Source organism: Gobio gobio, assembly GCF_949357685.1.
Source record: "Gobio gobio genome assembly, chromosome: 17".
Taxonomy (NCBI): domain Eukaryota; kingdom Metazoa; phylum Chordata; class Actinopteri; order Cypriniformes; family Gobionidae; genus Gobio; species Gobio gobio.
The window spans coordinates 16186543-16200025 of NC_137110.1; the positions used below are offsets into that span (position 1 = coordinate 16186543).

Below are 13483 nucleotides of genomic sequence, written 5' to 3' on the forward strand. Positions count from 1 at the left end.
TTAAAATGTACTTAAGTATGTTTTTAGTACAATACAAATATACTATAACAATACATGTAATATTACGTCTTTTTCACCTGTGTTAGTATGCTTGTTTTCCTTACAATGCTGTTTTAGGAAATGTCAGCGCTCTTGGAACGCCTCTTGTCCAATCAAATTAGAGAAGCAAATGTAACTGTTGTATAAAGCTATTTAATCATTTTGACTTTGCGCTTATTAGCATTCGCCCTAGGCATAAACATTTGAATGCATCTTTTTATATAGCTTTCCAAACCTATAAATATATTTTCAGATTCTCAAGTAGCCTACTAATGAAGGTGAAGTTAAAACAACAACAACAACATACAAACAGAGAACAAACGGTGCTCTTTTGGCGGCAGAGAAGTATTTTAAGAAAACAGCTACTTGGTTAATGCGTCTCAGGCAGGGCGATGGCCTATTCAGGTATCTCTCAGCTGCCTGAAGACCACAGCGTCTATTTGGACCAGAGGAAATTTCACAGGCCAGTGGAGAGACTACATCATGCCGTCTCCAGTGCTCCGTGAAATATTTCCTTGGCAACAGGAGAAACAGCGTTGATGCTGAGGGGCAAATTCTGCGGATAAAGCCAATCTGGAACAAAGGCTAACTAGATGCTCCCATATGGAGCTCATGATCGATATTCAGTGACACAGCAGACGTGCAGCAGTGGTATTTAGGAGGAGTGTGAAGAGAAAAGGGTAGTGCAGACTACAAAATGTCACTCTCTATTTTAATTGCGGTCATCGGAGCTTTGAAGTAAACAATGCTGGATTTTGGGAGTGCTGTAAGCTTTCTGAGCTGCAACGCACAGAGCTCAATGGCACGGATTCAAGTCTGAGCTGAGAAATGAGAAATTTGATTTGCCATACCTCCCATAATGCTTAATATGTGCTGTCGGGCTGTTTGTTTACCAATATGGCAATTTCTACCATGATGGCTTCTTTGTCACATATTTATGAAGGCTAAGGTTGCAACAGTAAGCCAATTATCCACTGGCTCTATGTTACCAAGCAAGGGATTGTGTTTAAACAGCCAACGGCCTGCCACTGTGTATCTACTTGTGTATTCATTTCAAACGCTCTTGAAGCTATCCACCAATTTTTCTTGCAGGAGTTGGAATGTACCTATAATCTACTTGATGTTTATTTATCATATTACTAGAGGCAGACAGTAGTGAAGTATTTTAACTTTCTACTCAAGTACATTTTGCAGGTATATGTACTTTGTCAGTGTTCTTCTTTGGAAAACTTTTACTTTACAACATTCCAAATTATAATATTGTATTTCTTTACTGCACTACGTTTCATATTGAATATCATTAAATTACATAAATATTTTTAGTACTGTCTTACTTTTACTCAAGTAAAAGTAATTCAAAGTTGTACTTGAGTACAAGTAAGAAAGTACTACATTTTTTATGTAATTAAGTATTAAAGGTAAAAAAAAAAAAAAGTATGACATTACACTTTGGAATGTTGTGAAGTAAAAGTTTTTCAAAGAAAATCAGTGATAAAGTACATATACTTGAAAAATGTAAACTTAAAAACAAAACAAAAAAAACTTCACCGCTGTGCACCTCTGCATATTACAGTTTACAGACTTCAGAATAAGGGTCAGGCACATTTAGTGTCTCAAGCCATGAAACCCTACCGAGCTGGAGTGAATCTAATATACGTTATCTATTTTTTTGACAAATTAAATTTTCTCTACCTATTCACAGATACCACTTTTATAACTGGTATTTTTCTATTTAGGTTTTTATACTTTTTTTTTCTTTTTTTTAAATGAATGAAATTTCTTCTGCATATTTGCCATTGTTATTTTTATTACTGGTATTTTTCTAATGAGATGGTTCTTTATTATTATTATTATTATTATTATTATTATTATTATTATTATCCCATGTCTATTCTCTTTGTTTATTTAACTACTATTGTATGTGCAATATTGCAATATCTAAAATCTGCCTTTTGATGGGCCGACATAAATTTTTTAAACGGTCACCTGAATTGTAAATGCATGTGATTTAATCACTCTCAAAATGCAGGATATGATGTCATGTCAATGCTGATTGGCTGACACTAGATGATTCAATAGCAGGCTCACTGAAAGACAGGGGCTAATATTCCAAATAAGTTAACTTCACACTTGTTTGAGTCCTCAAAACTTAACTGGGTACAGGCACAACATCAAATACAATGAAATATTAGCAATGGATGTGTTTATTTTTTCATCAGAATACATGACGTAATGACGTAGTTACAGTATTTACCAGAATGGGCTTGGCTATGCTAACTTTATCCAAAATACAGTTTACAAAATGACTGCTTATATACAGATGTCAAGTAAGGGGAGAATAATATTTCCGTCATATTAACAGTGTCATCCTTATTCATGCTATATGGTTAATAATAAGCATGCAGTCAACACAGCTGTGGTTCATTATAGTCTTCCTGTGGGAGATAATAATTAAAACTTTAAATCCTACACTAATGTATAAAACAGACGTTTCAAACATCAATGATTTCACCGGAGCGTCACTGGGCTGTCAGAGAATTAAATAGAATTAAACCTGTTTCCAAGTAGACATCTGTCAAACAAGCTTCATCAAACTGCCAATTTTTCATCCTGAAAATTGAAAGTGAAATAAGCACTTATTTTTTCGTCCCTCCTGAGGACAACAGCTGATATATCACAAAATATCATGAGTCAAAATGTAATCATCCACTCCTTTTTTGTGTGCTTAAGTAGGTTTTAGATATTTCACTTACTGCAAATGCCATGCATGTCTCTTTTATTGTGCACCGCCCTTCTGCTTTATATTGTGCTTTATATTCTTTTGCATTGTAATTGTATGTTGCTTCTTCTCTTCATAGATTGACCATAAACGCAGAGTGCCAGCTTCAACTGCATAACTTTCCTATGGATGAGCACTCCTGCCCCCTCATCTTCTCCAGCTGTGAGTATCTCTTCCCTTTAGTCTCCTCGGATTCACAACTTAAGATTTCCATTTCTTTCCATTTCCATTTCAACTTTACGCATTCAAGTAGATGCAACAATATCAACATGCCTTATGAAATGCTTCGTTCGTTCAAGGCTGTGCACAGACATTTTGGGGGGCATAATCTTTTAATTAATTACACTATTTAACACTATACACTATAATGGAGTTTTAATAGTGGTTTAATTTCCAAGCAGTGACAAACGGTCACCAATGAAGGCAGGTCCGGAAGATGCCTGCTCTGCAGAGCGCTGTGGTGGTTGCAGTGTTGGGGAGTAACTAGTTACATGTAACGAAGTTACGTAATTTAAAGGGATAGTTCACCCAAAAATGAAAATTAGCCCAAAATGCACCTGTCCGTCGAATAACGTGCTCCACGCGGCTCTGGGGTGTTAATAAAGGCCTTCTGAAGATTTAAAACTTCATATTTAAAACTTAATCAAGTAAAGTTCCAGCCGATCACCTTCCGTGGAAAAGTGTTGAAAGTGCCTCCTCACAATTCAAGATGCGTACGTGACGTCTGACGAGTGTACCTTTCAACACTTTTTCCATAAATTGAATATGGAAAGCGGTCGGCCGAAACTTCACTTTATAAAGTTTTAAATATGGATATTTTTCTTACACAAATGCATCGATTCGCTTCAGAAGGCCTTTATTAACACCCCAGAGCCGCATGGAGCACGTTATTCGACGGACAGGTGCATTTTTTTTATGGACTTCAAAAACAGAGCAACTATTACTGCTATTATAAAGCTTGGATTAACCTGGACTTTTTTAATATAACTCCGATTCCCTTTCAGTTGGTCACGTTCGACGTACGTCGTACGTCGGAACTGACCAACGAATTGGGATCTGTTTTCAGAGACCGACCTACTTCGAGTAATTAAAAACGAGCCAATAAACATTGGCATGCGATCACGCATTCCACGCACCGCCCCGCGTTGCGGGTATAAATAAGGAAGTGGAAGTGCCGCATACCGCTTTCAACTTCGGAGCCGAGCATTTCAGCATTTCCTGGTGTTCCTACGAAGAGTTTTCTGAACGAGCGAGAAGAAAAGGTCTTACCTGTTCCGGTTCCAGTGTCGGTGTGACGGTGCCTTGCAGCGGTGGTCGCGAGCTCCGGAGAAGACAAAGCGTTTTTTTCCTTGAGTGCTCACAGCAGGCTTGCACCTTTGAACTGCTGTGAGCCGCGGCCATTTCCCCTGCGTGCCTCGGCACTGACGGAGCGGTTTTCTTCTCTTCTCTCACTAAAAGAGCAACACGGTTTGACCCTGCGTCTTTTTCAAGATGTCATTCAAACCGTGTGTTTCTGGATGCCGTCGGTTTCTGTCCCCAGTTGACGGACACGATCGCTGTCTCTCGTGTTTGGGCGTTCAGCACGCAGAGGCGGCTTTCGTGGATGAGTCATGTTCGCACTGCGCGAACATGACCATCGCAGTGCTACGGTCTAGGCTCCAATACCTCAAAAGGGGTGGAGTCCCATTGCGCATCCCCCGATCTAGTGGTCCTCCCGTTGCAAAGCAGAGGGCTGCTACTTTGGCTGATGCCTTTGGTGGAGATCTGAGGGTGACGGTCAGGGCAACCCCGCCCAGTCAACAGGCTGCTCGGGCCCCTCCCCCCTCCGCTGCGCCGGCGCAGTTCCCGGAAGATCGCGGTGGTCCTTCCCATGGGGGGCCGCCCGTTTCTTTCGGGGCTCCTGCTGAGGACATGTTGTCGATAGCTGCATCGGGGGATGAGCTAATGGACTCTGGAGATGAGGATTCGGCTGCGTTGCCCCCTTCGGGTGTGGCACCGTTGCCCGAGTCTGATCCAGAGCTCACGGCTATGCTTTCCCGGGCCGCCGCGAGTGTCGGGCTCGAGTGGAACCCTCCACCGTGTCCCGAACCCTCGCGGCTGGACGATTGGTATCTCGGGACGGCCCGTGCTGGTTCTCAGCGCCCCGCCCCAGTGCCTTTCTTTCCGGAAGTGCATCAGGAGCTCACAAACTCGTGGACAGCGCCCTACAGCGCTCGTTCACGATCAGCGAGTTCCTCCATCCTCACTACCCTCGATGGAGGCGTGGCTAAGGGTTACGTGGAGGTCCCTCCAGTGGAATGGTCGGTTGCAATGCAACTGTGTCCTAAGACCGGCTCCGACTGGCGGGGCCATCCTCGTCTCCCCTCCCGGGCGTGTAGGTTCTCGTCCAGCCTAACGGGCAAGACCTACACAGCCTGTGGAGAAGCCGCGTCTTCTCTGCATGCCATGGCGCTCCTGCAGGTCTACCAGGCCAAGGCGCTCAAGGAATTGCACGAGGGTAGTTCCGACCCAGGGGTTATGCAGGAACTGCGTACCGCAACGGACCTCACCCTCCGGGCGACGAAAGTTGCCGCACGCACCCTGGGTCGGGCGATGTCCACTCTGGTGGTCCAGGAACGCCACCTATGGCTGAACCTGGCAGATATGCGTGAGACCGACAAAGTGCGGTTCCTCAACGCCCCTGTCTGTCAGGCCGGCCTCTTCGGCGACGCCATCGAGAGCTTCACCCAGCAGTTCTCGGTGGCACAGAAGCAGACGGAGGCCATCAAGAACATCCTGCCCCGGCGACCTGCTGCTGCCTCTACCCAGTCGCCGGCTGCACCTCCGCCTGCTCGTCGCCCCCGGGCCTTCTCACCCTCTCTCTGCCCCACCCGGAGTATTCAGACAACACTCCGGGCCGCCTCCGGGCCTCCCGAGTCGGGTCGGAATACTCCATCTCGCTGCCTCACCCCGGGTACGTCTGTGGTGCCGTTGATCCCGCTTGTTCGGTCTCTGGGGGCCTGGCTAGGTCTTCCCAGGCCGTCTCGCTGGCTCATCTGTACCATCAGACTCGGCTATGCGATTCAATTCGCACGCCGGCCTCCCAAGTACAGGGGCATCCTCTTCACCTTGCATCGGGGGAAAAATGTTCCGTTCAAAATGTTAACGCAGAAACGCATTTTCCAATGACACTGTGCAAGGTCAGGGAGGACGAGGAGCAGGTCTTGTTAGTTGCGCCCTACTGGCCCAACCGGACCTGGTTCCCAGAACTCACACTCCTCGCGACAGCCCCTCCCTGGCCGATCTCCCTGAGGAAGGACCTGCTTTCTCAGGGGCGGGGCACTCTATGGCACCCGCGTCCAGACCTCTGGAATCTCCATGTCTGGTCCCTGGTAGACACCATCGCTTCAGCTAGAGCCACCTCTACGAGGCGCCTCTACTCTCTGAAGTGGAACCTGTTCGTCGAGTGGTGCTCTTCCCGCCGGGAAGACCCCCGAAAGTGTTCGAGTAACGTTGTGCTTTCCTTCCTGCAGGATGGGTTGGATCGAAGGCTGTCTCCCTCCACCCTCAAAGTGTACGTCGCGGCAATAGCGGCGTATCACGATGCAGTAGATGGTAAATCCTTAGGTAAGCACGACTTAATCGTCAGGTTCCTCAGAGGTGCGAGGAGACTAAATCCTCCTCGTTCTACCTCGATACCCTCTTGGGACTTAGCCCTGGTGCTCAGAGCACTTCAGGGTCCCCCATTTGAGCCTTTGCAGTCTGTTGAGCTAAAAATCCTGTCCATGAAGACAGTTCTCCTGATTGCATTGGCTTCAATCAAGAGGGTAGGGGACCTGCATGCACTCTCGGTCGACGAATCGTGCCTAGAATTCGGGCCGGCCAACTCTCACGTTGTCCTGAGACCCCGGCCTGGATACGTGCCCAAGGTTCCTACCACTCCCTTTCGGGACCAGGTGGTGAACCTGCAAGCGCTGCCTTCGGAGGAGGCAGACCCAGCCCTAGCTTTATGTCCCGTCCGCGCTCTTCGCGCTTACGTTGACCGGACTCAGAGCTTCAGATCCTCACAGCAGCTCTTCATCTGTTACGGAGGCCAGCAGAAGGGGGAGGCTGTCTCCAAGCAGAGGTTGGCCCACTGGATAGTGGATGCCATTGTCTTGGCTTACCAGTCCCAAGACGTACCTTGCCCGTTCGGGTTGCGAGCACACTCAACAAGGAGTGTTGCTTCTTCCTGGGCGTTGGCTCAAGGCGCCTCGCTGACAGATATATGTAGAGCTGCGGGCTGGGCGACACCTAACACGTTCGCTAGATTTTATAGCCTCCGTGTAGAGCCGGTATCTTCCCGCATTCTCGCCCCCAGTGGCCAGCAGCGCTAAGTGCCCGTTCTAAGTGTCGGCTTGCATACGCCACTCCCGCCCTCTGGGCCGGATACGTGCGTCTATTTTGCTCCAGTCGTGTTCCCCGAAATTCGGCTAACCCTGTGAGTTCCTCCGTCACCCCTTCGGTGTCAGACGTGGCGGCCGTCTGATGCTAGGCCTGCACCCGTATGCTTGTGGAACGTGTGTGTAGGCTGGGTTCCATATGTTGCGGTCCCCTCTAGGCTACCCCATATGTGTATTTTCCACGGTACCAGCTACCCTACTCGGCTAGCCCCGTGTCTTTCCCTCGACAGAGCTTCCTCTGTCGTCTCTGGCTGTGTTCTTCCCCCCCTGGAACCAGGTTGGGTCCACTCCAGAGACTGCCATTTGTTGCACTACCCTGTTAGGTTAGTCCTTATGTGTATTCCACCTCTCCTTCCATTGAAGGATGTGGTCCGCAGCGTACCATCTCCCGAGACGGGCGCGCTTTCCCAGTGTTATCCAATAGTCACGCTGAGTGGGTCTTGCAGGAACAGCAGTGACTGTCCTTCCCTGCCCGGAGCCCTGACTCCCACTCTAACATAGGAGTGGTCCAGCGAGCTCAGGCAGGACGCTGGAAGGGCCAGCCTCCTGGCGTGTTGGCAGGGATCCCAATTCGTCGGTCAGTTCCGACGTACGTCGAACGTGACCGACTGAAAGGGAACGTCTCGGTTACGTATGTAACCCTCGTTCCCTGAAGGAGGGAACGGAGACATACGTCCCGTCGCCAGGTGCTGTGCTTCAGCTGAAGGCCCGAGCCACTTATCTCGGCTCCTCAGTTGAAAACGGTATGCGGCACTTCCACTTCCTTATTTATACCCAGTGTGGCAGTGCGTGGAATGCGTGATCGCATGCCAATGTTTATTGGCTCGTTTTTAATTACTCGAAGTAGGTTGGTCTCTGAAAACAGATCCCAATTCGCCGGTCAGTTCCGACGTACGTCTCCGTTCCCTCCTTCAGGGAACGAGGGTTACATACGTAACCGAGACGTTTTATTCGTCTGAAAGAAGAATGTCATAAACACCTTGGATGACTTGAGGGTGAGTAAATCATGGGCTAATTTTAATTTTTGGGTGAACTATCCCTTTAATTACAAAATAAATGTTACTGTAATCTGTTACCGTTACTGAGAAAAATTGTGTAATTAAATTACAGTTACTTATGAAAATGTTAATGATTACAAAGGGGGTTAATATTTTCAGTAAAAAGCTAGGATATGTTGAATAATATTCATTTGTTGCTTTGCCTATTTTTGATGTGCATGATGCCTCCTGCCATTTAAAGGCCATTTAGTAAAGCAATGCTATTCTGATGCTTTTGATTGGTTCTCTTGTTTGAATTTACAGCGCAAAATGTCTGCCAATTAGCTACATCAATCCACTTTGCCGCTGAAAGCTTTAGGCTACAACCTGTCTGAGAGTTTTCACTATGGCGAGTGATAAAAATGTGTTCCAGTGCTGGAAATTTAAAAAATAATTTCATCCTGAAATCAGGAAAGGGCGCAAATATAACAGTTCAGTGCAAAACGTGTTTTCCTCCTTGAATAAGGTTGGTAACCATGTCAGATCTAATATTACAGTTATTTCAGCATTGTAGCATAATAACCACACAGAATAGGACACATGCTTATTCGATAATCGGTTTATGTATATGTTTATTTTTTAAGATGAACAGGTATTGTTAGATACCAGTGTTTCTTGTCATAGCTATGCAAAGATTTGACAGTATCATAGCTAATAAACTATTTCTTGTTATAATTTTTAATCTGTATTTAACCTCAGAATCATTTTACAGGAAAAAAAGAGGTGCTAAAGTCTGATTTTGTGGTGGTTGTGCTTTAAAATTAAATTATTATAATCTTAATTCAAGTGATTTTGAAAGTCTGACAGTAATCAGTGTTGAGAACTACTGTAAGGTTAACCCTGCCTGGTTTAGAAATGTTTCTTAGAAATGTAATCAAAAAGTAACCAAATGTAATCAGTTACATTACTTTAATAAAGTAATTGAAATAGTTGCACTATTAAATTTTAATAAGGGTAATCTGTAATCTGTTACATTTCCAAATTAACCTTCCCAAAACTGGGTGGCTGTGACAAGGGATGTCGGAGAGTGGGAGGGGCTTGTGTGGTCTTGCAGAATTATTAAGAATAAGTTGTTGGGCACATGCTGAGAATGGATGCCACGGGCCAAATTTTAAACAAAAACTCAAATTAAATGTCTTGCAAAAAGAGCACTTAGAGTTGAGGAGGACCAGTTGCATTGGTGCTGTGACCCGGATGGGGACCCGGTGAGGTTTAGAGGATAACAGAGGCCAGCTAGTAAGAGCTGTACGGGTAAACCTCATTCTCCTGATCTCAAGAGGTGCACTAGGGACAGACGCTAGATTCTGCGGTCTTTAGCGTCCTTGTTAGCACACCCATCTCCCATGCTTGAATTGCAGGCGAGTAAAAAGTAGGAGGGATTACAGTTGCATATAGGCAACATCGATCTTTTTGATTGGTCAAAGCATTTCTCGCTCAGTTTCCTTTTTTGCTGTTTGCGTTTAGAAGAGCAATATGCCCTAGAATGTCTTGGAAATATTCACATACTGTATCTTCACAAACAAGTGAGAAATGTTCTTAAAATCCACTACAGGATTCAATGGAGGTTTTTTTATTATTATATTACATTTCTCTCATAACAATAAAAGACTTGCCAAAAAAGCAATTCAAACCCTATTTGGCAATATTTCACATGTGAAAGAGGCGTTTATATTGGAGTCACAGCAGCAAAAAAATGTAGGCTACTGTTTAATTTTAAAGGTGCAAGAGGAAGGAAGTTGTCAAATTGAAAAACTAAATTATGACTGTTTTGGCATAAAAGAAATTACATTTATATGTGGACTTCAGGGGAAAAAACAAGAAAAAAAATGTTCGATATGACCCCTTTAACTGAGAAAGACAATCAGAAGTGATATTTAGCCTGTAAAATTGGATTTTATGGATAATATTGCAAGTGCACTGTTCTGATGGTAGACATGGGATTGCTGTGGGGAATGTGTCACAGCTGATTAGGATTTCATGCTTTATGATGTAATATCTCATTTTTGCTCTCCATATATTCTCTTATATAAAAACTAGGCCATGGATTTCATTGCATGTATACACCAAGGGCACAGACAGGCTGGTAATTACACTACATGTCCGATGGGCTCTTGAAAGCTGGCTTCATTAGTAAGGTGTCATGAATGACATTACTCGAGGGTGATGGGTAATGGGTGATGCATCTGTGGTGTTAAGAGTCCAGGCAAAGAAGGACATAGGTAAATTGGAAAAGTTTGTGTCCCTGAGTAATTTGATTTCTCACTTCTGTTTCTCACCCAGCCTCTGTTTCTACCCCCTAATACACACATCAAAGCTCTCTGCTCTTCTCAAAATGTTTTTTTTTTTCATACTCATTTGTGGAGCCATGCTCAGAATGACATATCGTACCAACACCCATTTACAGAAAGCTATGTGTTACATCATGCCCATTTTCAACAGTAATTTTATAAGAGAATGTGTGGAAAGCACATTCTAAAGGTGTTCTTCCAAAAATCTAAAGGTTTTTTTTTTCAGAAAGACCTGTTATGGTAGAGTGGGGGGAAACGCCTCCCTTAAAGGGATACTTCACCGCTGGAAAGATGAATGTGTATTTAAATTGGGTAATTTATGTAGTAGAAATGTTGTCTGGCTATCACCAGACCAAGCTCAATTTAAGATTGAGCATTGGTCTGGGGAGTCTGCTCTGTATTTTCTACTGCACATGCGAGCATAAACGAGCATAAATTAAATGACTCTGTACGCAAATGGATAGTCCTTCAACCAATCAGACCACAAGAGGCGTGATAAACAAGCATAATTCAAATGACTCTGTACGCAATTGGATAGTCTTTCAACCAATCTGAGGCGTGATCAACGGGCAACGACCCATCGCTTCTCTATCCGTCATCGTGATAATCCCTCCAATAGCAGGCCAGGTGGATAAGCCCGTCTGTGAATGGTTCCTGCAAAAGTGTAACAGAAGCAGTAGAAATAAATGTACGGGTTTCCAGACTGAGTTGCCGGGCGAAATCAAATCGCTGGCAGATCAGGCTGGGTTTACCCAGTCTGGTAGAAATGTGAAATAAGTTTAGAAGTTGGTGCCTTCTAGACTGAGAAAAGCTAGAAAATTTATTTTTGGCTCATGTGGATGAAAGACAACAACTTCCAGAATGCACTTGCTTCGCTGCCCTACGAAGCCACTCCCAAGCCACGCCTTCTGGTTACATCACTTGCCCACCGCGCTTCCGATGACGGACAAAAAAATACAGAAATTTCTCGTCTCAGGGGGACATGAGGGAGGGAAGCATGGTCATTCGAATATACTTCCGGGTTTCTACTGATACAAAGCTTAATGCTAATCAGTGAAGTAACCCTTTAAGGACTGTGTAACTTTTCTGTAGTTATACAGAATAGTTATCCTAGTTTTCTGTGATAATAACATAAATTATAAACCAAGTATGAAAAATATCCAGAGTTTTCGTGTTATAAGATTTTTAACAAAAATTGAATTTGTACCAAGGGGGCATTTTACCCCACAGGTGGGGTAAAATGCCCCCACTCTGAGAAAGCTTTTTATGTTTACAGCTAATCAGAGTAAAAGCATGTTTTAGCTTAAGATTAAAAAGACAAGCCAACATAAATATGAACATTTATTAATGAACCATGCTGAAAATCAACCTTTTTTTTTTAGATATTGTTAGCTGATGCTAACTGGCTGGCTAACTAGCTAGCTGATGCTATTGTGAGGTAATTTTTAAATATGAAGTCCAAATTGTTTTATTCAACCACCCAATATCGATTACATGTGATGGAAAAACAAATTGACCAGAACAAAATTTGATGTTCAGAACATGGTAACTACAGTAATTATGATAGTGGGAAGCAATGCCCCCTGAGGGCGTTTTACCCCACAGACTATGTTTGAAATTTGTTTTAATGTCATTCTGAAAATATAATTAATTATATTTTCCTTAAATGACAAGTTATCCCTAACTACAGACCTTGCTCTTCTCATATATATATATACATATAACTGTGATGTTCTGCAAAACAACAAGCTTTAGAACACTTTTTTTCTTACTGTTAAAAATTATATCACTTAACGTGAAATCCGTTGTCTGCAGTACGTCACCAGTGTAAGCTTTGCAGTTAAAACTTCTACATCACTCTGGTCAACGTAGTCCATAGCAACAACAAAAATGTATCGTAGCTTTTATCTGGTAGTTATTTTGGGGAAAACAGTGTGTGTGGGGGGGTGCGTTTTACCCCATGGGGGCGTTTTCCCCCACTCTACCCTATAATTAATGTTTATTGGTTGTTTACTTAATGATTGCATTATAGAAGTGGAGTTGGTAATTATTGATAGTCGCTTTTATACTATATGGCATGAAAACATTTGTGTGTTTACTTATTGCTTTGCTGATGATTCGTTTAGACTTGATTTGATTTGATTTATGTCTGAAAGCTTGGCCTTGACTGTATTGATTTGAAACACTGAAGAAAGTCCTACATCTGGAAATATTTGTGGGTTGCTCTTTCATTGCCATGGACGCCTTTGATCTCAGACTTTTTGTCCTTTTGGCAAATAGTTTGTGACTTTACAGTATATTGTTGATATCTCTTCCTCTTCCTTTGGCTACTCTAGAGGTGAAACATCTGACACTCAGGAGACTATGAAAAAAAACTCGTAATTGTATTGCTGGCTAGGAGAAACAATTGATATATTAAATGGATCATAATGCTTACTAATACTTTTTGTGCACTTTCTGTTGAACACTTTTAATTTATAACTTAATCAGTAAATTGATGACCATGCATCCTAAACTTTTGGTCTTTTGTCTTTGAATTACTAATTATTACTAATTACATAAATTCTAGAACTTGGTGTGCAGGTTTTGTTTTTATCTGTTCTGAATTGAGGCATTCAATTATTTCCATCTTTAGAGCAGAACAAATGTATTTTTATCTTTTGACTAAACATCTAAACTTTTACTGCAAAAAAAGAGAACAAAATCTACTTTTATCTAATTTTCTAGTTTAAACATTCATAAATCAAGAGACATTTACTTATTAGCAAACTGACATAAGGAAATTAAGCCTTGTTTTCTGAGACTTTTCAAAATTATGTGAGTTTATTCTTTAAACAAGAAAATTATCTGCCAATTGGGTAAGAACAATATGTTATTCAAAAGGAAAACTCTTCTTACCCTATTGGACAAGGGTGTAGC

At 43.2% G+C, this 13483-nt stretch overlaps 1 protein-coding gene across 2 annotated transcripts in view; it reads left to right on the forward strand.

Moving 5' to 3' along the window:
* Nucleotides 1–13483, forward strand: part of gabrg3 (gamma-aminobutyric acid type A receptor subunit gamma3) — a gene marked incomplete at its 5' end in the record, with an annotated part of 197196 nt that overhangs the window by 148783 nt on the left and 34930 nt on the right. For both annotated transcript variants that reach the window (XM_079840551.1, XM_079840550.1), the window contains one exon: nucleotides 2898–2980. In XM_079840551.1, the coding sequence (XP_079696677.1) occupies nucleotides 2898–2980 (83 nt within the window). The remainder of the gene's footprint in view (nucleotides 1–2897; nucleotides 2981–13483) is intronic.